This window comes from Micropterus dolomieu, linkage group LG07 (assembly GCF_021292245.1).
Source record: "Micropterus dolomieu isolate WLL.071019.BEF.003 ecotype Adirondacks linkage group LG07, ASM2129224v1, whole genome shotgun sequence".
Taxonomy (NCBI): domain Eukaryota; kingdom Metazoa; phylum Chordata; class Actinopteri; order Centrarchiformes; family Centrarchidae; genus Micropterus; species Micropterus dolomieu.
The window spans coordinates 10,259,302-10,286,343 of record NC_060156.1 but is presented as its reverse complement, the minus strand read 5'-3'; the positions used below and the strand labels follow the sequence as shown (position 1 = coordinate 10,286,343).

Genomic DNA, 27,042 nt, shown 5'->3' with positions numbered 1-27,042 from the left:
ACTGCTTCTAGTAGTAGTTCTGCTTCTGCTTTTACTAATACTATTACTATCCTTCATCTACAGTTTTACTGCTACAAATGTCACCACCATCGCTATGACTACTGACACTGCTACTAATATGTCAGCTATTATTACAACACAATGCCTCCACTACTGCAACTACTCCAACTTTGACTCCTAGCGCTACTGGTCAAATACTGGCTATACTAGTGTAGAAGGGCATGCGATAACCACACAATCCACCTTATCCATTTGTGAATGATCTAAGTGTGTGCCACTAAATTATCCAGGAAAATTGTTTATTTAGACTGTACAGCTTATGAAGTGTTTTCACCTTTCTTGCTGCAGAATTTCAGAGGAAGGTTGGGCGTTTTTTACAGTGCTCCAACCAGGTTTATTTTAACAGTATAGTCGGTGACGAGAACAAGGATGAAGGTTTCATGTTTTATAGACAAAAAATATTTCATCTTTACCTTGGTGCTCTATACATGAGTAATTTATTCAGCAAGGTCACTGTAGCAACAAGAAAGCTGCAAGATAACTAGTCACAGTCAAGAAAGCTGAAACCAGTTTTAGATGTATTTAACAAATTAATAAAATTTTTAAAAAGCTGACATTTTGTGTTTACAAACATCCAGCAACATAAAATGTTAGACATAGATAGATAAAAACATGGATCTTGAGGTAAGTGAAGTCTTCTATTTATTAATATATTTTATTTTACTCTATGTAATTAGACTTTTTATGATGAATATATGACCATTTCCAACAGGAGCATAATCTGCAAGCAGTGTTTTGGGAGGCTACATGTAGACAGAATCATAGATACACTCATACACTATTGCCCTGGTAAATTTCACAACAATATATGTCAAACCTCTAAGTCAGGTGCAAAGTGCATAATGATGAGTATTGTTTGTCTGTCAACGGGGAGATGACCATCTCAGCCAAGCATTCTAACACAGGGAAGTATTAAATGTTTTTTTATTTAAAGTTAATTTGTTTATTATAGCCCACCAAGAAGTGAAAGATCACTTGATGCTTATTTTGTGTAGTATATTTTCCTAACACTATAGTGGGTGGCGTAAACGAGATGGGATCTTGGTGATGATCATGCCAATCATCTTAAACTGCTCAGCTTTCTGTTGTGACCGTTTGGAGGGGGGCCTACCCCTAGGTTGGGAACCACAGAACTAATTCCCATTACAACTATCCAACTCTATATAAAGTAGTTAAACTAGCTCCACTTTGACTAGCAACAACAGAAAACATACAACTTATTCATGCTTTCATTCATCATATGTAAATGCTCCGTATTTGTATAGCGCCTTTCTAGTCTTTTTGACCACTCAAAGCGCTTTTACACTACATCTACATCCAAATTCACTGAGCCTAAGTGCTCAAACAGAAACTAACATTCACACACATTCATACACTGGCGATACAGCCACCAGAGGCAATTCGGTGTTCAGTATCTTGCCCAAGGATACTTCGACATGCAGCCTGGAGGAGCCGCCGACCTTCCGATTAACGGGCAACCCGGTCTACCTCCTGAGCCGCAGCCGCCCATAGAAACAATCTAATAAAATACTGAATGATAATACTGTATAGCAATCACACTGGGGCAATTTATGGCAAAACAGTACTTTTACTTCTGATACTTAAAGTAAAGTTTGCTGATAATAGAACTGTTACTTGTAATATTATATTTTGGCATTGTTGTATTGGTAGTTTTATTCAAGTAAATGATCTGAGAACTTCTCCAACCACTGGACAATTGATAGTTTTCTACTTTACTCAGTTAAGAGTCTTTGGACAAGCTCTTTAGGCCGTCATTGTCTTTGCTTCTATGCTTTGAATTGAAACATCATGTTGGTTGTTCTGAGAATGTAGTATTGCAAACCTATCCAGCAAAATAAGTGTCTAAATACAGTATATATGAGCAGAGAAACAGGCTATACAGTTACAGAAACTTCTTTTGCTGATTTTTGCGGTGACCAGGCTGATTCAAATCTTGAGTGGCTGTTTCCAGACATAAATCTCATAGTGAAAACTTAGCTGAGATATAGTCAGGCTGGGGGATGCCACCACTCCCTCACACTTTGATAAGATAAAAGTAACTTTTTAAACCAGCTAAAGCATTTGTTTTTCATTCTGGCCTTTCCACTACATTACTTTCCTGGCCTGTTATAACTATAATACTGCTAATAATTAGGCCACTACAACATCCACATGCTTTTTTTAAACTAAAATGATCATTCTGTCAAATATTTTAGCAGGGAGCAGAAATTGCTGCCAGTCTGCTCGAATGTAAGACTAAGGTTTTTTTTTGCAGGACTAAGGTTTTATTTGGGCTCCTAGGAGACCCGAGGCCCCCTCTGACAACTACAAAACAAGCAAACAAACAAACAAACACCATTGTTTAAACAGCACGATAATTTATGATATTTCATATGAGAATTGCTATTGACCCTGATTTTGAATTGATGATATGGTTAAATACAATGGATTTTTATATTCTCTATATTTTTAAAAGGTGTTGGCAGAATTTGTACGCAGCACTACTGCTTTCAATTCCCAAATAAGAGTGTGCAGTATGCTTATCTATTTGGATTTCTTTTATTGGACGGGGTACGGTAAGATTGTGTTGGATAACATATTGTACACTTCTTTGTCTGTACATGACTTTGGCAAACAAAATTAATATACATTTGTTAATGCATAGCCCAACATATATAAGACATTGCGTTGTGCCTTGTTTGGTGTTATTACACCAAACAAAGCAATTATAGTTTGTCATCTTCATCAAATGTGTAAAAGGAAGGGTCTCTACATACTGGGGTTTAATTAGGTCAGAAGAAGTAAAAAGAGAAAACAAAGGTAAACACTTTCTGTTATAATTACTATTTTTAAACACACAACAGCGGCGTCTGCGAGGCACCAAACAATGAAGTGTCAATAAAACACGAGGTTAAAGGCAACAGACCACAATTAAATAATATACTGTACTTCCCTATAGTGAGAACTGTCTCAAAACTACTGCTTAAGAATGTTAAAATATACTGACCTAAGCCAAACTGCTGTCAAGATGTTTAAATTTGAGTTGTTGTTTTCTGTCTAACCAGAGTCAGACTTTTGCTTATCATTACAATGAGGACATTTCCAACAAGGCATTTTTAATTCTATAATTTATTATGTGCTTAAAAAGAGATCAAACCTGCTATTTTTCCATTTGAAAGTTATATTATTTTGCATTGTGAGATCCATCAGAATAACTGGTGTATTAAATAAAAACGCATTGTTTACATAACGTGGGATAAAATTGGAACCTTCTTATTTGTTTTCAGTCAAACTTGCTGCTAAAAATATCAAGTCCATCTGATCACACTGTTAACCCCAATTTATGTTTTATACTGAATCGAACTGTATTGGTACACCCCTATTTAGTACTCACATTGCTGTTACCACATTAGCAAGCAACAGTGACAACAGCTAGTACTACGCCAATTATCAGCCTACATCTAAGAACTCTGACTATCTTACCCAAACTCAAACTGACCTTATAACAACAGGACAGGATTGGCTTCTGATTCTGCTACATTCAAGTCGGCAATTAGATCATCCAGAAAAACTGACTTGCATTACTCTTTTTAGGGACTTTTGAGGTCCCCTCGAAACCATAGTGTTATATGATAGGCCTATGTATCTAGTTGCGTAATGTTCTATTATTCTGTCGATTTATTTACTATGTTTTGGTTGAAGATTTTTGTATGAGACAAATAAGATTCATTAATATAAAAAATGGTATCCATCTACTGTGAGCATTTTGACAATATTACAATTAGGTTACTATTGCAATTTCTTTTTCAACCATATTATGTACCAAACTATTGTTATTTAGCATCATCATTGACAGAGCAGACTCAGAGTCAGCAGGGCTGAAAACATCTGCTGATTTTAGCTTTTTTCAAAATCTTTGGTATAGGCACACACACACACACACACATATATATATATATATATATATATATATATATATATATATATATATATATGCTGGCTGATCAGTGACAATAAAGTGAAGTAGTGAAATGCCAAAGATACTTTTAAAGTAATTTTGAAAATGACATAGATTGTCCACCAGTGATGACGGGTTATTTTTCAGTGTGAGCAACACACATAAGTAGCTACATATCTTGGTTAGTATTCATATTGATATTGGCCTCAAAAATCCAGTATCGGTCAGGCTCTTATTATAACAATAGTCATAATAGTTCTTGACAAAACAAGACTAGATGAGGGCATGTGCAATTATTTATCATTTATTGATTAAAAATGTGTTTTGTTTTTTTGTCACAGATGTTGCAAAATTTCTACAATAAAACTTTAACTTAATAGTTGCAGGATGTGTATAAAAAAAAGAAGGGAAAAAAGGCATATGGTCTCTTGTAGACATACTTTAAGAGTGAGGCAGTTATGCTTTTGCGCCACAGGGATATAACCTGGCTGCAGCCTCAGAAATAAGAGGCCCCTTGTAACCTAATCGATTGCCGAGCAGAGAGGCAGACTGGGTCCGCGCTCTGTGATCCGTTTCTCTGTGTCAGACCAACTTCCCAGAATAGCAACTCGGGCGGGTTGTCTGCTGCTCTGCTCTGCTCTGCTCTGGAGGAGATGGAGGAGGAAGTCACTGGTGGATTTAACAACTGTTGCTTTTGCTGCTGCTGCTGCGGAACCAAACTACCTTTCAGTCCGCACCTCATGGCGCCTGTCGGGCTAAAATGAAATCCATTCCAAACCAAGACATTCAGTCGGGATCAATGTGCAAGTTCATGGGATTATATGAACTCCTACGTGTTTAAGGTAAATAAAAAGAGAGCGAGAGAAACATGAGTGCATGAATTATCTGTAGGCTATTAACTGACCATTCTGTTGCTGCTTTAATAGCCATTCAGTATTATTCGACTATCAGGCTACAGACGCTTCAGACCCGCTGGATCGAGGCGCATGTCTGCGGCAAAGGCAGACAAGGAGCGTCTGTCTGATGAATGGAAAGCCAGACGGGCTCTGCTGTAGACTGCGGTGATCGGATAACCTGTTGAATTGCAGCTGTCAGTCAGCTCCAAGCCATGCGGGCAACTCATCCAGCAAAAAATCACATAACACGAGAAAAACAGCGCGTTGCCATAATAACAACAAAAACAGCTTCACGGTTTTGCAGCTAATGGTTATTTCCAGAGAAACACTGTTGCCTGCCAGGTAAATGCGCTCTGTCCTCACTGCTGAACCAGTCTGTACATCTGCAAAACCTTTTTGCTGCTGACATATTTGTGATGTAGACATAGCCCACTAGGAAGTCGTGTCAAAAGTGGCCCATAAATTGAGAAAAGGGGAAATAATTGTTTGAATTTCTGACGGCACAATACATTGTTTTTATGATATTGGTTGGTTTTCATGTTCTTTGAAGGTATGGCGGCCATACAGCAGTTTACCCACCGCTGCATTTGCCACTACATCACATTATTCCCTTAGCAGTTAAAACGCACGAGGCTCTGCCTGTCCGACCTCGAGTCACATCTCACAGTAGCTTTTCAGGATTGTCTACACACGGATTTGCAGTCTCTTGGTTGTTGAAAATAGCTTGGCTGCTCCCTGCCGCTATGGCTAATTCCTTAGGAACCGGTGGATCCAGTTTGATCTATCCCTCTCTTTCTTTCCTTCACCAACTTGTTGAGTCTTCCCTGGGTGTTCCTGTAGTAAAAGTGCGCTGTGTACGCTCAGCTAATAGTTGTGTGACTTCTGATGAAAAGTTTGAACCAAGTCAGTGTAGAGCTCGATGGGACGGGGTCGATTTTGAAGTGGAAAACTCGACGAGACGCGCGCAGAAGAGGCAACAGTCACCTGTAGGATTCCATAGTTGCGCTCCTCCTAAACTTTTCTCTCTTTTTTTCTGAACTTGCTCATATCAATCATCAGAAGCTTGTTCATGTTCCTTTCATTTTGGCTGATTTTGAAACGTGCTGACCTAAAACAAGTGTTTTCTTTCGTACATTTGTGTGAGATCACCGGACCAAATAGGTAATTTTGACTTTTTTTCTCTCTCTTTAAAGGGAGGTGGAGACAATTTACCACCTCCTCTCTCTGCCCTAGACTGAAATTATCAACTGATTTTGCACAGGGGAGAAGCTTGAAGGTAAAGATATGATTTTCACCCTATTTATTACACGTTACTTTCTTTTGGTTTCCTGTTTCACATATCATGAAGAAACAAATGGCTTATCAGCATTCTGTGACTGGAAAGTGGCTAAAGTTTCCTCCATGTAGCATATTTTTCTAAGAAAGCCAGCAGTTGTGTTGTGGCATAACAGAAATGTTTTGTTTGATCTGACTCATTATTTAGATGGATATTATTCAACTTTATTACAATGATCTCCAATGCAATCTTATTCCAAATGATAATAATCATTGCACACTTTATATATGTGTTGACTTTAGCAAATGTTCTACTGAGCGGTAACAAAGGGTTGAGGTCTAAAGATTCAATTCATAAAAAATTTAATGAACTTACAAGAAACTTTCAACTTATTCACAACTTTCTCAAAGAAACATGTAAGCCACCTTGTAATATAATCCTTCCCATAAATGTTTAGAAAAGTTAAAACATATTAAGTTTAAAAACAAGGCATGTGTTTAAATGTATCTTTGCCCGGTTGAATGCCTTGTGTTTCGTTTTAAGTTAATGTTATCTATTGTGTCGATCTATTGTGCTTTGTCAGTTTAATACCAGTTTTGCACAAAAAGTTCAAATGTAACTAGAATTTAGAACCAGTGCAGCTAGTACTCTGTAGTCACTGTAGTGAATAGGTACATTTGAATTTTTTCTTTGACCTGTTTTGAATAGAAAGAATATGGCATCATTTCTGCCTCAAAAAAAAAAAGTTGGAGCTCATCTATTGTGTAATTTCCTAGAAGTAAAATGGAAAGAACAGGCAATATTTTTATAGAGAACAAAAAACGAGGCTGTTCACACATTAAAAATAGTTCATAGGGTCGCTTGCTAAATATGCTGACTACTTCTCTAATGCACAGACCAGAGTCTGTTGTAATGCACTGCTGTAAACTGGAATCCATGCACCCAAAGCTGCTTCATGGCCTTAAATTTTGGTGTTAATCTGATTTTAAACTAAGCAATCGTTTGCAGGTTCATGGTATTTGTATGAACACTTGAGAAAGGTTAATTCTAAAGGAGCACACTATTGTTGCATGCTATTTATTATGACACAGAGCTAATGCCGTGTTTCAATTTGGCTTTTAAAATACACACATTCAATAATTCTTATTAATACTTTTATATTCCCTGCAGCACTCCCTGCAGCACTTGAAATGGAGACTCCCAGTGGCTACAGTGCTAGTAAGTCCTTGTATCACTTACATTCAATACACACTGACACTCACTGACCCAGACTTTACACCCGAGGACAGAGTTTATGCAGTCAATCGGAATGTGTTATTGATGATGGTGATAATCACGATTGTATTTGTGTGCTAGTATGTTATTGTGACTTTGACGTTATTGAATTATTTTGACTTTCACATATCTTCCAACTTTTGATACAATGCCGAAACAAAAAAACAAACAACATTTTTGCAATCACAACTCTATAAACATTTCAAGGGATTTTCCCCAAGTGCAGCCTTTTTCCTGTTCACCCCTTAAAGGTAGCGAAAACTATGCATTAGCAACATCCTGTTGAATGCAGCAGATACTGGATATGCACTTTGTGGTGCTCCATTGCCCTTTGCTGGTTTCCTTTGGGCAGGTCTCTTGAATATCATCCCTGCAACCCCCCCCCCCCCTGTATTTCACTTTGCTGTGCAGATCTAAAAACAGGTAGCATGTTTTTTATGACATCATTGGGGATTTTAGGTCTCCATTGGGGGTTTGTTCTTATAGGAACACTTGGCAGGCGGGGTAGGGGCGGCGGCGGAAGAAGAAATGGAGGCTCTTCCTCTCCCTGTCCGTCTGTGGGTCGCTTCTGAAATGATGAGTTTGGAACAAATGCTAGTCTGTTCCGTTAGCATGAAACTGCGGAAAACACTCATCTTTGTGGAATGCAACCGTTTGCATCCTCATTACTCCCATGTATTTTACTCTATTCTCAGTACATTAGAAACTCACTGCCGACAATGAGAGAAAATTTAGGTCGACCATCATGGGTGTTGTGACACATATCATCATAATCTTGCACATACACCACTACACTCTCCCACACGCACCACCTTACCCTACCCTACTACACTAAATACTGCTATGCCCTTTTACAATCAAACATTTTCTTCTACTCACCATCATAGAACAGCACAAATATAATGTCTTATACGCACAGTAATAGTGTGTGTATATATATATATATAGAGAGAGAGAGACAGAGTGAGAGGGGCAGCGGTGCAGTGGTTAGCACTGTCGCCTCACAGCTCAATTCACAGTTCAAACCCCGGTTGACCCGGCCTTTTTGTGTGGAGTTTGCATGTTCTCCCCATGTCTGTGTGGGTTCTCAGTGTGGGTGCTCAGGCTTCCTCCCACCATCCAAAGACATGCAGGCTAGGTTAATTGGTCTCTCTAAAATTGTCCTTAGGTGTGAGTGGTTGTTTGTCTATGTGTGGCCCTGCGATGGACTGGCAACCTGTCCAGGGTGTACCCCCCCTTTCGCCCAATGTAAGCTGGGCAACCCTGTCCAGCAACCCTGTACGCAGGATAAGCGGTTAACAATGGATGGATGGATAAATATAGAAAAAGAAAAAAAAAAGTAACACAAAAATCAAGAATCATAAACATGAAATAGGAATTTATGATAAAATGTAAAATATAAAGGAGCTATGTTTAAAACAAAGAGGATGGACTGAATTTTTCACAGTATGAAGTATGAAGAATCTGTGCAAAGCAAAACTGTGTGTTAATGTAACGCACTGAGTCAGATGTGTAGACTTTATGTTTATGTGAGGGAGAAGAGTCAGTGTCAGTGGTGATCCCAGGCCTTGTTGATGAGGCCAACTGCAGCTGGGTAGAAACTGTTCTTGTGGCGTAAGGTTTAGGCATAGGTGGGATGCTTTCTTGGTGACGAAGTAATAATGTTCAGCTGGGTCAGTTATGGCTTTGAGGTGGGACAGCACAAGATGCTCAAATTACTTCATTACCACATAGTTATTATGGTTCTTGTTTTTTGATGGTGGAGGTTTTGAAGCAGGCTGGCACAAAGCATGTCTCCAGCAAGGTGTTAAAGATGTGGGATGAGATGACACTAGTGCATGTAAAGTCAGTGCAAACCACGAGTGCCCTTTATCAAGGCTTTATGGACAGTGGTGCCAGATTGGCCAGTTTTCTGTTCATCAGGGCTACTTTTCATTTAAATATGGCAGTTTGCAATAATTCGGGCTAATCTTTACTATTTGGGTGATTTCTGTAGTTATTATGATTAAGACTGACACTGCACTGAGTTCAGTAGGTCTGACATGGAGTAACTGAAAACTGATGAACACATTTAAGCTCATAAAAGCTTACATGTGTATCTTTAATGTAACATTATTCAAAAGACTTGGTACCAGTTATTTTACATTAATGTACTCGTTTATTCTGAACATATCAAGGAGTTTCCAAACCCAATAATGTCCATCATGTATGCTACATCGTTTTTAAGGTGACATGTTAAACGTTGTAGATGAAGATGACCTATGTTTGTGTGTAAGTGTATTTTAATAATATGCTCTATATATATATATATATTTGTGCGTGTGTGTGTATTGTGGTTGTATGTGTGGCAGCTCAGCCTCAACCTCTGTCTGGTCACAAAGCCTTTCAGGAACTTCAGTCCATTATATTATTGTCCTCTGGACCCATCTCCTGTTTTTGTCTCTGTATGTTCATGTACTGGACTCATTAACAGCATTGCATGATTTGTCTTATACCAAGTAGCCCAAACAGAGCCTTGAACCTGCCCTAATCATTAGACAAGTAGCTCAATTATTTATTTCCATTTAGGAACTTTGCATCTGTCTGATATATATAGTACACACACACACACACACACACACACACACACACACACACGCACAAACACACACACACACATTAAGTATATACATTGCTAGCTAGCTTACAGTTAAGGTAGTTGTTACATTGGCTGCTTGGGATGAATAAACACAAACTGCAAGGAAAAGAATCCATACTTGCGCAAGTTAAGCTGGGTGAACTGATGTGGAACTTCACAGAAAATATTTGAATTAGAAGAGTTATGTGGGAGATTAGTCCTATTCACATTCATATATAGATACTGGTATTGTCTATATGTAAGAAATGCTGATAGTATCTGTGACTCAGAATAGTAGTATGAGCCATACAGCCTGACAGTCTATATAATTATATGTGATTGGCAATATTAGTGCTTTCAATTCTTAATCAGCTTAAAGCTTTGCATTGACCATACATGTAAAGGTAGCATTTCTGAAAGACCAGAGATACCTGGTGTTATTTAACGCACTGTGGCTGGATTTGAATGCTCTTTGTAGCCCAAACTGAGCAGGTAAAACCTTTGTTTTCAAGAAGGCTGTTCATGAATCGACAATTTAAGCTGCCTTCCTGTTATGAATATTCCTGATATAAACTCTTTTCACACTTTTATTCTTAACCACGTGTGCTGTCACTGTCGCTGATATGTCGTTCTCTCTCTCATTGGTAATCACGCGCACACACACACACACAGTTACACTTTTTCCACACACAACACCCTAATTTCCTTTCTCACATCTAATTTATCACATATGTGTGCAATCATTCCCTTATATGAATTATGAAATACACATTATCCTCTTGTCATGATAGTAATGTACACACCCTTCTATTGTTTCTTGTGTCATTGGTCAGTTTGAGAAATTTGATATTTTCAATCTCACTCACAAACACACATGAACTTTATTTACAGAGCACATATCAATTCAAAGTACAATGTACTTCACGGAGACATAGAGACAAACATTACATAAAATAACATAGTGAATGATAAAATGCATGAGGGTCAAAATAAAATAAGAAAAAACAAGAAAATAAAATGTTAAAATAATCAGGACCAAAAAAAAACCAAGAAAATAAAATATTAAAATAATCAGGACAAAAAAAACAAGAATAAAAACAAAACAATAGAATAAGCAGTCAGCAAAGATAAAATTAGGATATGCTTTCTGATAAAAGTGCGTTTTTAGAAGAGACGAAAGCAGACACTGACTCAGACAGGCTAATTTCTACTACACTACATACACTATACTACATTACCATGCTACATAGTATACTATAATGAAAGAAAAAATAAAAAGGTCCATGAATAACTGCTGGTAAGTCATGTCAGACAGTGTAAGCTGGCTAAATAACACCTTTGACAGTTTTACATTTTAGTGGGCTAAGCTTATGCTAGTTTGACAAACTATACTTGATATCCTTGAATCCTGAAGGTCCCATTTTGGAGCTTTTAAGTTGATAACCTTAAACAATACACACAGAACTTAGCTCAACAAAAAATAAATTTGTTTAAAATATGGTAACATATTAAAATAAAATAAACAATATATACAGTTATTTATATACAAGGTGTTGACTGGGATAGTATAGCTTCTCTTTATTACCTTCCGCTTGTTGGTAACTAATGCACGAAGTCTGATTGCCAGCAGCTAATTACTTGTCTGACAGTTGCCTAATGTCTGTTTTCTGACAGATACACTCTGCAGAGAAAAAAAACACAATTCGCTCTGGTTTGATGTCTAGCTCAAGTTAAATGTCATTAAATAGTATGGACAGATGATGTAAAAATCTATCCTGTGTTATGTTCAAAGCCACTGGAAAGCTTACTGAAAATGTGAGGAAAATAATAAATAATGAGCTGCATGAGTTGTCCTCATACCAGACAAACTACTATTAGCCTTAACCTTATCACATTTTCACATTGCATGTCAGTCCAGTTCAGTTAAGCAGTGAGATCCAATCAGCCTCCAGATGAAACAAATCACATTTACCTGACAGTCTGCACAATAATGTGGGGGAAAACACTGGGTCCAGTATTATATTAAAAACAACAAAGTGTTTTTTGCATGCCTTCAAATTGCCCCATTTACGCCACTCTTTTTTTTTATTTAACTAATTCTATTTCCAAATACAGTGGTAAGTGGTGAAGAGCGCAGTTTCTTTCAAACTATCTTTGACCAAACATAAATAGTTGCAGGCAAAGAGCAAAAGAAAGCAGCCAAAAGAATATATAAAACAGCATGCCAAAGTTAAAATTTTTGTTTAACCAGCTCATGTAGTTAATGATTAGTTTCAGCATATAAAATGTGCTGGCTGCAGGTATTAGGTCAGCATTGTTACTGTAATAATGTAAATATTATTGAATGCTAAAATGGTATTGTGAGTGAGAGAGTATGTTTGTGAATGCAAGAGGGAGTAGTAGGGTGTGCAGGAGAGTATAGCGGTGTATGTGTGAGATTATGATGAGGTATGTGTGAGATTATGATGATGTATGTGTATGTGAGGAAGTATGTAGTCAATGCTCCCCTCATTTTACGGAGACGAATCAGATTATTACTTTAAAATCAGATGGGAGAACCATTGACTAGCTAACAGCTAGCTCTTAGGGTCAAATATAGATTATTGCAAATGAAATGTACCAGTGCACTCTGTGGCTTGGCAATTAACAGGTGTGTAACACTTCTGAAATAACGTGTGTACATATAACCATATTAATTTATTCATAAATGAAATGTGTCACTAATCCAATGCAATATCTTATAACTGATCACTGATCATCATATATCTATCTCTATATTTTTTCTTTCCTGGGTCAGTGGTGTATTTGTGCTTGTATGTGTGTGTCTGTATGATATAAATCTGGGACTTAAGAAAAAGTTTCAGGGTTTGACAGGAAAAACCAGCTTCCATACAGTATGTTACCAATCAGACCAGAACGGAAGGCCTTGTCACTCCGGAAAAGGATCTTATTGAATTCCTCACACTGCTAGACACGGGTGCTGTTGAGCCAGTTTCTGTGCCTCTTACTCTTTTCTGCCATCACAAGCAGGCAGTTGGAGTTTGACCTTAGTTTAATTTAAGTTTATTGTCCCTGCATACTCTTCATGAACCTAGATACCTTTTAGAAGTACTTGTGCTCTATTATGAATACATTGTAAGACCAGAAATTGCATTGACCCTTGTTAAATTCTGAGAGGATGACTGTACCTATGAAGCTATGCATTCATTTGGCGTCACTGATTAAGTCAGCAATTATTACACCTACAAGTTTCATGTGTACACATTTGTTCCTTTCCATTTGAAAGCACATACAATTATCCCAGAAGGAAGTCTCGACTGTTTGAAATCCTGATCTTACTGTTCATACAGGATTGACTCAGCAAATGCGGGGCACCAACGCAAACCTTCAGTTTAATCTGTGCAAGCTTACGTGTGTGGTTTAGAGCATTTTTAACCCTGTTCAAGTTCATAATGTATCAGCCATTTTTTCCGAACATTAAAGGTTTGAGGTCCCCGTTTCAACAGGTGTGGAAATTTATCCTCTCCTGTGCGGGTGTAGTTCATAAGCAACAGAGTGACATAATATAAGTGTGACTAATTCTTTTGATTGCCAGTGGCCTTTGATGAGAAATGTCTTTATTTGATTCTTCGTTAATTAAGAAAACCATATTGACAGCATTATTCACAGCACACATTTTGATAGCTTTTCAATAAACATTATCTTTAATAGTTGCTTATTTTAACATTTGAACCCAGACAACTCTAAACTGTTAGTTTATTCTTGAGACAACCCAGCCATATTGCTGCTAGGCTGTCAGCGTATGCTACAGTAATGGAAAATCCTTCATGACAAATCTGGGCCACTCCTGTCTCGAGGACAGCATTGCCATGGGATAGCCAGTGTTGGTCACCTGAGATTTCCTCCAACCCCAACCTGTGCAACATGAGCCCAGGGATTGTGTCATGGACAACGTCTCCCAGTATGCCCTGCTCAGTGGGGCTGCCACTACAATGGAACAATGCCATAAAAGAGGTTGTCAAACTAAGAGGAGCTGTCACAGCAAGAGGAGATCTGACACAGATTCTTTTTTCATGTATAAGAGATCATTGCACACATGTTCAGCACCAACAAATTGTAACAAGGCCTTCCTTGTAGCAACTACAGATGTAGCTCTTAGCACGTTCCTTTGATTTTTACTGAAAACACCTCGGCTGCCGCTATTGCTTCATCAGTGTTTAGTCTGTTGTCATTATAATGGATGCTTTCTAGCTTTCCGCAGTTGTCAGAATGCTTGAGGAAAACCTTTTAATGTGCTTGTGGTGAGTGATGGCTCACTGTGGTTCCTGAGGGATCTGACACCTGGGTCAGCAGGGGTGTTTGCCTGTTGCCACTGTATTGTTCTAGTGACCCTGACGGGGCTGAGGTGTAAGGGGATAAGGGATTGGTTTGCTCTCCCTCTGAGTGGACACAGGGCTATCCATAACCTGTGTTCTGTGCAGACTGCTGAGAGGATGCAATCTGATCCACATTTGCTGGACATTAGGATCACATAGGTGCATAAAGGCAGTTTAATTAATTGCCTGCTGCATTCTATATGGTGACCACCATAGTGGCCATTTAGGTTAGGCTAAGATGGAGACCTGAGAGGGATTAAATTAATCATTTGATCATAAACCTTTTATTTTTCTCTTTATCCATCATGTTCTTCAAGTTTCATGAGCCCTAATGATTACATAATTAAACATATAACATGAACATTTTGCATTTAACAACGTTGTATTCTGTTTGTTGTACAACTACAGTATTGTACAGCACAATGAAGACTGCTGTGTCTCTGTGTGTCTCCCAGGTAACGGCCAATGCTCTCCTGGTAAGGAGAACTCGAGAATGTTGGTAGATATGTCAACACCTAATGGACAGACAGTTCCTCAGGGTCCTAATTCCCCCAGTGGTGAGTGCTCAATCAATAGATACACATTTCTGCAGTTGACCAAGAACAACTACAGTAAGCACACACAGTTTCTCCTTTAACCAAATATACAAACTCACTAAATCAGTAAATTGTATATAATTGTATTTTTCTTTGTCTTAAAGAAGCTCAACCCATTCACAATAATAATAATAATAATAATAATAATAATAATAATAATAAACTTTGTTTATTTAGCACCTTTCATACAAACTTGCAGTTCAAAGTGCTTACACCTTGAAAAATAAATAAAAACAGAATACACAAATTCAATTGAATAAAAGCCTTCGGAGGAAGGAAGGATTACTGTACAGCTGAACAGCTGGAAGGCCTTTAAAGGGTAACATCTGTTTTTTTCTACCTAAAATACTTTAAACCTTTTTTTTATCTATTATGTATCTAATGGGGACAAAAGAAATTGAAATTGGACCAGTATTGAGCGAGCGCGCTGCAGTCGCCAGCAGCGAAACAGGACTGCAACGTAATCCTAGACTCCCTTGACAAAAACGGTAATTTCACCTCGCAGAACATGTTTGTGCTATTGTGTGACTTTCTTGTTTTAAAGTGTTAAAAATACCAAAGTCACATAATAACACAAAAAACTAACCAACTAAGTGGAAAAACCGAGGATGTAAAATTACTATTTTTGTCACCAGGAGTCTGGTGACTGTGACAGGAGTTATATAGATGCTGTTACTCTTTAAAACATTTGTCCCTGTAGGAATCTTTCCACAATGTTGTCAGACACTTAGTAATAACAGTCTGAACCTGTCTAGCTGAAAAAACAAGCACTTTAGTGGACGCACTTTGTCGGGGCGCCATTGCCTGCAAGGATGACATGCAGCCCTCTTTTGCTGCTGTTAGCTGCAGCGTGCTTGCTCAATACTGGACCAATTTCAAAGAAAGTTTGTCCCACACAGACAAAACCAACCAGGGTCCAGGTTGAAAAAACTTGAAGTTACCCCATTAATGTGAAATAGGTAGAGGATGTGTTAATTTTGAATTAACTGCACCGGCAAATTAACATGACAAATGCGTGCAGATCAGAAAGCAGGTGGTCCTGATGGGTAGGCTAGCATGATAGCATCAGTGTGTGAGTGTGTGTAAGAATGAGTGAATGATAGGGAAACTGTAAAGAGAAACTAGAAATAAAGTCCTCAAAAAATAGAATTTGAGTATTTATGAAAAAGAAATGTAATACAATAACTAACTTGTTACAGCAGTAGTTTACACAGTACAAGCTTTTGTACAAAAATGTCATAATGCTACTTGTTGTACCATATCGCACTTGTTCTATATTGCACTAATCCAAAAGTGTTACTTTGTTTCTTTCAGTCTATTGATCTGATGCCTCAGATTAGCTCTAGCGATGTCACTGTGATGCAGCAAATCAAGAAAAGGGGAAACTAAGTGAGAAGAGGCAACAGACTGAGAAAAAGGGAAGCTTGTTTCCCACAAGTTTAGAGATATAAGGAGGCTGGCTGGGCGATGGTTTTCACAGGGGGATACTCATCGCCGATAAGAGCTGTTGTCATTCTGGAAGTTGCCTAACATGATTTGCTATTTGAGGTTTTGTTACAAAAGAAGGACTGCATCACATTATCTGTTGAAAATAAGCATGAAGTGTGTGTCAATTTCAGTGCCAAATTCTTAAACTTGCAAGCTTAAACACAAACTGTTCAGCAGTTATCTAGGTATTGTACAGTCTGTCAGGTAATAAAAGGTAGAAGAGTAGAATTACACCCTTTGGGCTAGGTGACAGTTTAGGTTATAAAAGTGAAAGAAAATCTTCTTCATTAAGATGTGTTGCTTTCCCTGTGATTTGCTAAGGATTTTAGGAAACTCTGTATCTGAAAGAGAGGGGAGGAAATATGCCAAAACTGCATCTTGATGATTGTCATCATTTTTGTTGTAGCAACCGTTTCAAGTGCATGCTCATCTGACCACTATGCATTCCATTCTGCCACACTGGAGAGATAGATGTAAAGATGCAAGGAGCTGAATAGCAAGGACGTTCAGGTCTGCTCTGTGTTGCCAGGATACAGCTGTCGAAGACAAGCCTTGATCACAATGTGGTTATTGGGATGAGTGTTTCTTCTGTACAAACCATGGCATCAGAAACATACAGAATCAGTTTAAATAATGCAGTTGCATTGTGGAGATTCTCTCCAAGGGAATGTTACCTGAATTTCTAAATATCTTTTACTAGCCTCTGAGTGGATCCAGTTCCAAAGCCTGAGGGGACAGTTGATGGATGCAATCAGATGGTAGGCTTTGGTAAAACAACCACCTATGCACACACAGTGATTATTGCCCCTGTAAATCCCAAAACAGGATCATCAGGATCAGTAAGTTGTTCTTGGATGGTGTCCAGACGTTTGTTTCCGTGCTACATCTAAAGCCCCTTTCACATAAATTTAACAAGACCAGTTGATTTGATTTGCTGGTTTTTAGTGGAAGACACTCCCTTTTTAAGGGTCATTACCTGGTGTGATTCTTGGATATCTTTTGTCACAGCTGTTGTGGGAACAAATTCAAGTATACTATGGGGGGATCAAGCCATATCAAGTTTTACTATATGCCCCAGAATCACAAGCATAATTCAAACAACAAAAGCAGCGTAATCCCTGTGTGAAGCATTTTTTTTATATTGTTGCTAATGACAGATGTACAAAGACTAAACAAGCCCAGCACAAGAAGCTGTAAATATCACTACATTCTGCTTGAACACAGTATGGCTTTTGTAACATGGTAAATTTGATTGTATATATAGCCTGTGTGTGCAAATGTCTACAAATGGTGTGAACTCCAAGACAAAGGGACTCTTTCCTCTCCCTCAGAAGACAAAATTAAGCTCCAGTTGTGCATTCAAGTCTTGCTCAAGCATTGCCTTGATCCTAAACTGTCATCTCATTTGGTTTGTACAGAATAAAATAATTCTGTCTCAATTACCAAACCCAGCAATGTCTCGGCTTTGTCGCCTGAAACAAGCTCAAGAATTTGGGTGAATATTTTGAAACAGATTTTCTGGTTGACTGAACAGTAAAGAGTATGTACAGTCCAAGAGATTATTGGAACAAGACTTTTGTGTATTGTACTAGTTGTAGCAATGTGTGTTGCATGTGTATTGCTATCTTCTGGATAGTAATTTTTTTTGTCTACAAGTACTACTAATTGCTGGTAAGTAGAGACCGCAGGTGGTGAATAGTCGATGCCCCCGCCAAAACCACCCGAACATATACACAATTACATGATATTTTGCCTTTGTCATCCAGTCGGTCTCCCATTGCTTTTCTGGTGTTGTAAGCTACGGGGCCTCTGACACTCCCTTTCTCCTTAGGGACAGCCAGGAACCAGACCAGCCTGTTTCTCTTTTTATCTCATGTCAATGTGTCAGTCCATCCTAATGCTGTCTAAGAGTTGTTGAGTTGCTGGGATGTCCACTTCACATGCCCATTTAATGAGACCAACACAGTTTATGTCAGGCCTTTACAGTTTAACTTAATTCTACAGAGGCTACTCAACCTCCAACCCTAATCTTAACCTTAACCTTACACTCCCTCTCTTTAACCTTACCTAGTTGGACTCCATCCATTGCAAATGAACACAGGCCCTTTTAGTGTAATCTGTTCAACCTAGGTCACATAGATGTATGGTTCATGGTTGCTTATGGCACTCCCATAAAACCTGCTTTGAGTGAATTTGACACTGTAAGCTGTGCATCTCAGAATTGCTGTTGTTTTTGTTTTACAGAAGTGACAATTAAGCAAGAGGAGGAAACAGCGGAGGAGGCTGACAACAGAAGCCCAGCGCTTGAAGAAATAGGCCAAATAAGGGAGGAAGGAGAAGGATTGGAGGAATCCATGACTGGCAGCCCAAGCAATGGACAGGATGGATTATCTGGACCAAATGTGACAGCTGATGCAGGAAGTCGACAACCAAACGGTACCAATCAGTATATTTCCAAATGCCATTAAGAGCATCTAATACTTCAATTAAGCTAAGTCTGGTAGAATTGTCACACGGGATTTTTCTTTTTCTAATGATTGAAATCAGGGCAGTGTATATGTTTCCCCATCTTCAGGGTGAGTCAGAAATCATTTGTTTTCCTCTACAGTGGGTGTGGAGTGCTTTCAGTGTTTTTTTCTTTTTTTGTTGAAAGACAATAGCTTTGACTTGGAATTATTATCAGGGAAAATATCCTTGGAATCCTACGCAACCTGTTCCAACTGACGCCACCACTGCTCTAGTTGTCACAGCATTGGGATCATATTTTTCTTTTCCAACTGGCTAGAGATCAAAAGACTTGCCAACAGAAGACAGTAGTTATGAGTCCCTGTAAAATCAGAAGTGTGTACTGAACTGCATGATTCCACATGATATAAAGTCCATCATACACTACAAAAGCGACTGAAACACACATTCCCTTTCATTACCCTGGAAAATATTAAAAGTAAATGCAGTACAGCCCTCAGTGAGAATGGTATGTACTTAGTTCCACTAATGTCTTTGCATAGACCTCCACAATATACCCACTTTACCTGATGTGCATGTCTTTGGAATGAAGCAAACAAGGGGATAATATGCAAGTTCAGATATATCAAATTTTTATTTGATTCAATTCAGTGTAGTTAGAGTAAAATACACTGTAATATAAAATGTAAAACAGTCCAACAGAACAGAATTGATACTTTTTTTTATTCATTTCAACACAAGGAAGTTCACTTTAGTGCACGTTTGTTTAAAACTACTGTAACTATTTACGAACTGTTATAGATAGAGAAAATAATTCTTTATTGTAATGACTATGAGGTTAAATTGAACAGCTGTTTTGTTTGATTGTCATTAATTATCATCTACCAGATGAAGTTTAAGGAGTCATATGTCAGAACATTTATATATATACATGATATTTCATTTCAAGATTTCTATAAAGCAGCTAGACATAGTCAGCAGTCAGTTACAAAAACAAAAAAGTAAAATGAGTTCACTTAGAGACCAAAAAATTGTTTGCACTTTCTAAAAACATCTTCCACAATGAGTGTGGTATTGACTTCCTGTGCCTGCCTCTATCAGGTGACAGGCCGTTCCAGTGCAACCAGTGTGGCGTTTCGTTCACCCAGAAGGGAAACCTGCTGCGACACATCAAGCTGCACACAGGCGAAAAACCCTTCAAATGCCCCTTCTGCAGCTATGCCTGCCGGCGGCGTGATGCCCTCTCCGGTCATTTGCGCACTCATGCTGGTAAGACTCCTCCTCCCTCTCTTGTCTTTCCTTTTTACTCATCTGCTTCTATTACCCAGAAGAGACTTCATTTATTTCATCAGAAGTGCTTAAGAGATCTAGAAGGAAAAATATTCTACTCATAATGATTTTAATGGTGAGATTGACTATATTTGTTTTAAGACTCCTGCTAAATATTTCCCCCCATAATATTTTTCTTGTGTTACATGTCCACACTCTCTCCCACTGCTCTGTGTATGTACTTAATCACTCCAGTCTGCCTCTGACATAATGTAGGAACCTTGAAAAATACTCCTTTGGAAACCAATGATCTCAGGACTGAAACGTACCTTCAGAAAGCTGAATCATTTTTGTATACACATACATCAGGAAGAAACTGTCTGCAGGCTTTGTAAGAACCTCTTAAATGTTGTCCTGAGACATGTTTGTCTTCAAAAGCTTTGTGTGACTGTAGACAGAGTAGCCATACATGCTGGTTAGTGACTCTCTGTCGTGTTTTACTGTTGGAAAGACACAATGGTGTTTAATGTGCATATTATAGACAGCACTGTGAGCGCTTTGTGGTGGGGACTGCTGGCTGTCTCTCTCAACTGTAACCCACTTTCCTATCTGAGAGGATGTACTCTCCCCTCTTTTGCACCTTTGAAATCAAGGTCAGACAATACTGTCATTTCTACCTATAATACCCCCTATGAAGGTTACTCATACACAGTTTTCTTTCAAGATAGCGATAAGGTGTTTGTTTGGGTGTGCATCCATGTGTTTGCTTACAATTTCTGTGTGTTTGCATATGTGTAATTTTTGTCCCAGCTGTTACTACGATGCTTCTTTTATCAATTTCTTACTTATCTGTTTCTCCACATCTGCCATCCACCATCAGCCATGACCATTTTCCTACTTTCACTTCCTTTATTGTTCAGCTGCATTTGTTACATCCGCCAACCCCTTTTTCCTGTAAGATCATGAGTAGTAAGTTACACCTGCCTTCCTCTGGTCATTTAGTGGGAGATGTGAGGAATTGGATGTTGCCAAGTTGTGCAGTCATGACGCTCTTTTACTTACACGGGGGGGGGGGGGGGGCTGGCAGCTCTGGCTAGGTGCCCTGTCAGGAAGAACAGATGTACCCAAAAGAGGGAAACACAGCATTGAAAGAGAGGTCAGGTGAGGAAAAACGTACGACAAGAGTGAGAAATACTAAAGAGGGTAGAACAAAAGTGTGTTGGATTTGGCTGCTGTCCCTAAGGCCGGGTTAAATGTTGTAAGTTGACATTATCCGTTGAGGCAGAGTTCATGGGTGGAAGGATAATGCAGGAAAGGCAATGCTTGAGAGGCGACAAATTTAACATTTTGTAAGACAAAAGGTTTAAATTCGAGCAAGTTCTCATTTATTAGCCAAATGCAATCAGTCAAGTGAGTCTGAGTGCACAGTGTGGACCATTTGCATGAATAAGAATAGCGGCTGAAAGGTGGATTATTCAGGTCCATCCAACATCTGCACATGGTCGTGTGTGGGTGGTTACATAAATATGAAAAAGTAATGAAGTCTATGTTGTGTGTGTGTGTGCTTGAGAGTGTGTAGATGTGAGCCGCTAAGAACAAGGGAGTGACACTCAGTTGAAAACTGCCTACTCCACTGTTTTAGTTTCACGGCTGGAAAGCAGCAAAGAAAATTATTTCCATCATGACATTTCATTTAGAAGTTACTCTTTCACTACTCAGAAAGAATATTACTGCAATGACCCTGCAGATACACCCACCCTATAATAATACGGAAACCTTTCGTCATTAGCCACCACTTTTCATAGTATGTTCATACTGATGAAAAATGATAATGAACCTTTGTTTCGAGTTCTGCCGATACAATGTCATTCATAGACCACAAGAGTACTGGATGACAGATATAGAAAAAATATTATCATTCCACATGATTCACATAAAAAAGTGCATACTGATGCAAGATTGGCCATGACTGGCCATGTCATTTTGAAACAAGTGGGTTTTACTTCAGCCATACAAATCATCAAGGAGCAGAAGAAAATGTAACATTTACAGCTAAAGGGATTTTCAGTTTAGAGTAACTTGTCTTCTTGTAGAACATGTTAAGTGCTTAAAAAAAAAGAAACTCAACATCCTTTTCTGTGGGAGAAAGAGTACTTACGTTCACGTGTGAACTATCACCTACCTCTAACTGTGTGTGTCTGCATGTGTGTATGTGTGTTACAGTCTCCATGCCTCAGACTGAAACGTGTTTGGTTTCTCTGTTCTCACAGTGACAAGAGCACTGGATCATCCGCACCTTTTAGTCTAGTAATAGCTGTCACCATTGTGCCAGTGAATGTCTTACTACATCAAATTACTAATGATGGTGTCTGGGTCACATTGATATGCTTATGTGGCCTCCAGTTCACTCACTGTGTCCCTTTATGAGTCATTACATTAGTTTTGAGAATACTCTACCACAGAACCAGACCTATTTCCTCAGTAGTGTCTGCTTGGGTACGATTACTTTAATGCAGTATTTTTCGTTGATGTGTTTACACATTTTTAATTCAGGTTTTACCTTAATATGAAAACATTTTATTTAGTTCCATTGTACAAAGGTGATGACCCTGGTGACTTTAAAAAATATTGACTATATTGCGGCTCTCCTATATTTCTATAATCTGTGAGTTGCTGGTCAACTCATAACTCCGTGCCGTCCTGGTGGATACTGGTGGATAATAATGTCTTTCAAACATAGCAGTCACGCTTAAGTGAAATTCATTCAAAGTGTAATGAAATATTGACACCTGACAATTATACATAATTTAAGTAATACATAAATCATGTTAATTTTTATATTTGTCTTGTAATGACAAATATGATTGATCAATATGTTCACCTTTTAATGCATTTATAAATTCACTAATCCATTGATGCATGGATCCATTAATTATGTGATAAAGCAAACTGGATGAATGGAAGGAAGGATAGATGGGCTGATTGCTTGACCGAGATAGATGTAAAGGATATGTCTTTATCTTTCCACTTGTCTAGGTAGGAAGGAATTGAATAAACTAGAAATGGCACAATGAATCACACTCCACCTCCATAGTAGTTTAACTTTGGAGTCAGTTTCCTACCGCCACCATGGGATGCTTTTTGAAGTGTTTTGAAATGCAGACTTCATGATGCAACTATCACTGTCGCCCCCACAACTTGTCTTTCTGTCTGGCAACAGTTGTGTGGAATCCTCACACTAGTAGTGGAACATCCATGATCTCAGAGGCTGGTTTGTCTGTACTACTGACTGTTCACGGTTTTTACTACTACGCATTGCCTGAACACTGCAGCAGGTTGCATTATCTCATTGGATGCTACCCACTCTCTCTGTCTGTTCAGCAGTGAATGAAATTAATATGCTCACCCTCCGATGTCTTCACTTTTAGTTGGCAAACCACACAAGTGTAACTACTGTGGGCGGAGCTACAAACAGCGTACTTCCTTGGAGGAACATAAAGAACGCTGCCATAGTTACCTGCAGGGTATCGGCTTGGATCCAACCGCCAATACTGGCCCTTACACAGGTAAATTGTTTTACTAAAACTGAAACCATGAAAATGAAGGTGGTTATGGTGTAATGGAAACAGTATTACAGTACAATTAAATGTGGCAAAAATGTTTGATCTCACATGAGAAAATCAGTATTAACATGTACACTGTGATGTTTTTTATGGATTATTAATTCATTGGGATAATTGGAAGGAATAGAAGGAATATATTTAAATAAGGAGTGAAACACAATTTACTACATTAATACTAAAAAAATTATTTATTATTTACTCAATGTATTTTATCCCAATTTTTATTCTCTGTTCAGTGAATTTGTGCAAATTTGGTCATTTATTTATAATTACTAAACTGCTTAAATAGTTAATTCATTCATTCTTTAAACACAATTGAATACCATTAACATTTCCTATGATATTAGGAACGTATATGAGTTAAAGTTAAACTGAGGTTATGGTTAGATTTTCTGATATAAAACAGAAATTTGAATTCTGTTTCGTTGGCACATCCCAAAAAAAGGGATCGTTTGATTTAGCAATGTTACTTTTCAATGCGTAGGAGTCCCTCTATTCAACACCCAAATGTATTCTTGCCTTTTCTAACCCCCTTCCCTTCTCAACCTTTCAAGGTGAGGTTCCTAAAGAGCCGAGGCCCATAGCTGAGGCCAACACCATGGCCACCTTTGACCGGCCGCCCGTTATTGAAAGGCTGCATAATAATGTGGGCAAAAGGAAGAGCACCACACCTCAAAAATTTGTGGGTGGGTAAATGAAATATAGCTAGGCAGTTAATGGCTTTCTCTACTTTAGTTAGTCTGAAGGTGATGAAGTAGTTGAAAAATGATTTGTTGTGTTATGCACTGCTGTGTAAATCACATCATGCTGACTATGGCTTTTAACTTAACTTGAGTCTGACTCATTGGGTGAAAGAAATGTATTATTTGTCTATGCAGCCAGAGGAATTTGAACAACAATTTAACAATTTCTTTGCAGGAGTCTCAGAATGCATCAGTTAAATTGTCATCATGTAATATACTTTGCTACTGGTTTCACTTTTATACTATTGGAATGGAAATATGTCATTAACTTACCTAATTCTTTGTTTTTGTGCTTTCTTGGTATCCAACCCTCCTGCCTATTCAGTGTTGCATCATTTAAAATTATATAATATCACATAGTAGCCCTACCTTACATATGAGCACAGATTATTTTTTTCAGAATTTGGTTTTATTTGCCACACTATTAGAGAGACAGATTGAGCAAACTAGAGCAAGCGGTTGACTGAGAGGCAAGGAAATGTTTTTCACTCTGTGGTTAGGTACACCTGTAACTTTGCCATTGCTCTTATCGAGAGAAAACAGCTCACCGCATCCCTGTTCTGGAGGGGTTAAACAGTGCAGTAGTAGATGGATGGGGCTTTCCACCCCAATAGACTCGTACAAACAGAACATCAAGTACAGAATAAGAAAAACAAGCAGTGAAATATCAGCAAGATATAAGATTGACTGGCTAGAAAGGAAAATTTTTTGAAGCCAAGCCACACTCATATTTGTGTGTTATTTTTCTCTCTTGTAAGTAGCTAAAAGCAAGAGTGTTGCCCACCACTTCTGCTATTGCATCTGTATTTATTTGGTTTTGTATATTACATTTTGAAATTGCTACTCTCTTTCATGCAGGTGAAAAGATGTTGCGCTATAGCTACCCTGAACTAGGCTATGAGATGGGCCTTAAGTATGAGAAGCAGGCTGATCTGATGCCGGCCCACATGATGGACCAGGCCATCAACAATGCCATGACATACCTGGGATCGGAAACACTTCGACCCATGCTTCACCATCCAGGTCCCCCTCTCTCTATAGCTGATGTGGTGCCCATGGTCAACCCCCTCTTCCACCATGTCGTACCATTGGCCCAACGAACAGAGCGTCAAGGAAACTGTAACACGCTGCCATCTCATCCACATGACTTCCCCAGCCACCCCACCACAAATGGCCCCACTGCAACCAGGCAGGGCAAGCCGCCCCAGAAAGGGCAAGAGGAATCTCCCAACAACAGTGGAGTTGACTCTGCTGACTCAGCTCGCAGCAGCCCTCAAGAGAAGCAGGGCTACCATGGGAGCAACCCCCATTCCGGCTTCAGGTCTCGGGCCAGTCCAGCTGTGGTCTATTCAAGTGAGCGGCTGACAGATGCTTCCCCAAGAAGTGGAGCAGGAATGGGGAGTGGGATAATGCGAGTGGCCACAGAGAGGCCTATGAGCCAGGAAGGGGTGCGGGTGTTTGGACAAGAGGGCCAGGAGTTGCGGGCCTTCCAGTGCGAGCACTGTCGGGTGCTCTTCCTGGACCATGTCATGTACACCATCCACATGGGTTGCCATGGATACAGAGATCCACTGGAGTGCAACATCTGTGGTCACCGCAGCAAAGACCGCTATGAGTTCTCCTCTCACATAGTCCGAGGTGAACACACCTTCCAGTAAATGGATGGGTAGGAATTAAGGGAAAGACATAGAAGGGAAGCAATAGCCTGATATCCGTCCTTATCCCCAGACCTCGGAGACTACACAGTCGAATGACACTGTAGACAAGTGTAGCACAATCATAGCATAGATTTCTCTTTAAGCTACTTATTGGGAATCTGAACAGTTGAACAATCATATGAAGGTATGGGCCAAAGACACATTTTCTATATATTTAATAAAGATAAATGTAGAGGAAGGAAGGTAAGTTTATTGTGATTTTTTAAAATGGTCATAAATTGTATAACAGAGCAGCTGTCAGATGACTTGGACTAGTTTTTTCATTTTAGCCTTGTTTAAAAATGTCTTTTTTGTGCTCATCATTCTTTTGTTATGTTTTTCACTCTTAAAAAGTAATGAATACATACAAATATTAGACCATGTTCCTACCCTGTGGGCTTAATGGACTGGATAAGATTAAAGATTAAAGTTTCAGTTCAACCAGATAGATTGCCATGATTAACACTCATGACAGTGTTAAAGGAAAAAAAAGAATTACTACTGTTCATGAATTCTTTCATGAACATAATAGCAGTATGGTATTGAACTGGCCCACTTACTGTGACATAGCACACAACATCTTCTTTCTTTTTTATGACATTCCCTTGGCAATCCACAATGCTAATGCATTTTCCTATGATCAATGGTGTAATACACATAATGGTATGGTCATCTGGTGCTGTGTCCTCTATCTGCAAGTAA

General features: G+C 38.7%; 1 protein-coding gene across 8 annotated transcripts; it reads left to right on the top strand.

Moving 5' to 3' along the window:
* Positions 1 to 4,706: 4,706 nt before the first annotated feature.
* ikzf2 (IKAROS family zinc finger 2) lies at positions 4,707 to 26,569 on the top strand. Of its 8 annotated transcripts, XM_046053954.1 has the most exons (9): positions 4,707 to 4,860; positions 6,108 to 6,190; positions 7,361 to 7,408; positions 14,914 to 15,015; positions 18,787 to 18,978; positions 20,110 to 20,277; positions 23,706 to 23,843; positions 24,455 to 24,586; positions 25,502 to 26,569. In XM_046053954.1, the coding sequence occupies exons 3-9, from the start codon at positions 7,381 to 7,383 to the stop codon at positions 26,299 to 26,301; spliced, it is 1,560 nt and encodes a 519-aa protein (XP_045909910.1). In that variant the 5' UTR covers positions 4,707 to 4,860; positions 6,108 to 6,190; positions 7,361 to 7,380; the 3' UTR covers positions 26,302 to 26,569. The 8 variants fall into 8 exon arrangements, with proteins under 8 accessions (XP_045909910.1, XP_045909911.1, XP_045909917.1 ...); XM_046053955.1 differs by lacking the exons at positions 4,707 to 4,860; positions 6,108 to 6,190 and adding an exon at positions 5,951 to 6,075; XM_046053958.1 differs by lacking the exons at positions 4,707 to 4,860; positions 6,108 to 6,190; positions 7,361 to 7,408; positions 14,914 to 15,015 and adding exons at positions 17,033 to 17,052; positions 17,243 to 17,300.
* The last annotated feature ends 473 nt before the right edge of the window (positions 26,570 to 27,042 follow it).

What these genes read in the sequence shown, in the direction of transcription:
- ikzf2 (XM_046053954.1), top strand. Translation starts at nt 7,381, where the DNA reads ATGGAGACTCCCAGTGGCTACAGTGCTA. An exon ending in TCATTTGCGCACTCATGCTG is followed by an intron (nt 20,278 to 23,705) that starts GTAAGACTCCTC and finishes CTTCACTTTTAG; the next exon opens with TTGGCAAACCACACAAGTGT. An exon ending in CACACCTCAAAAATTTGTGG is followed by an intron (nt 24,587 to 25,501) that starts GTGGGTAAATGA and finishes TCTTTCATGCAG; the next exon opens with GTGAAAAGATGTTGCGCTAT.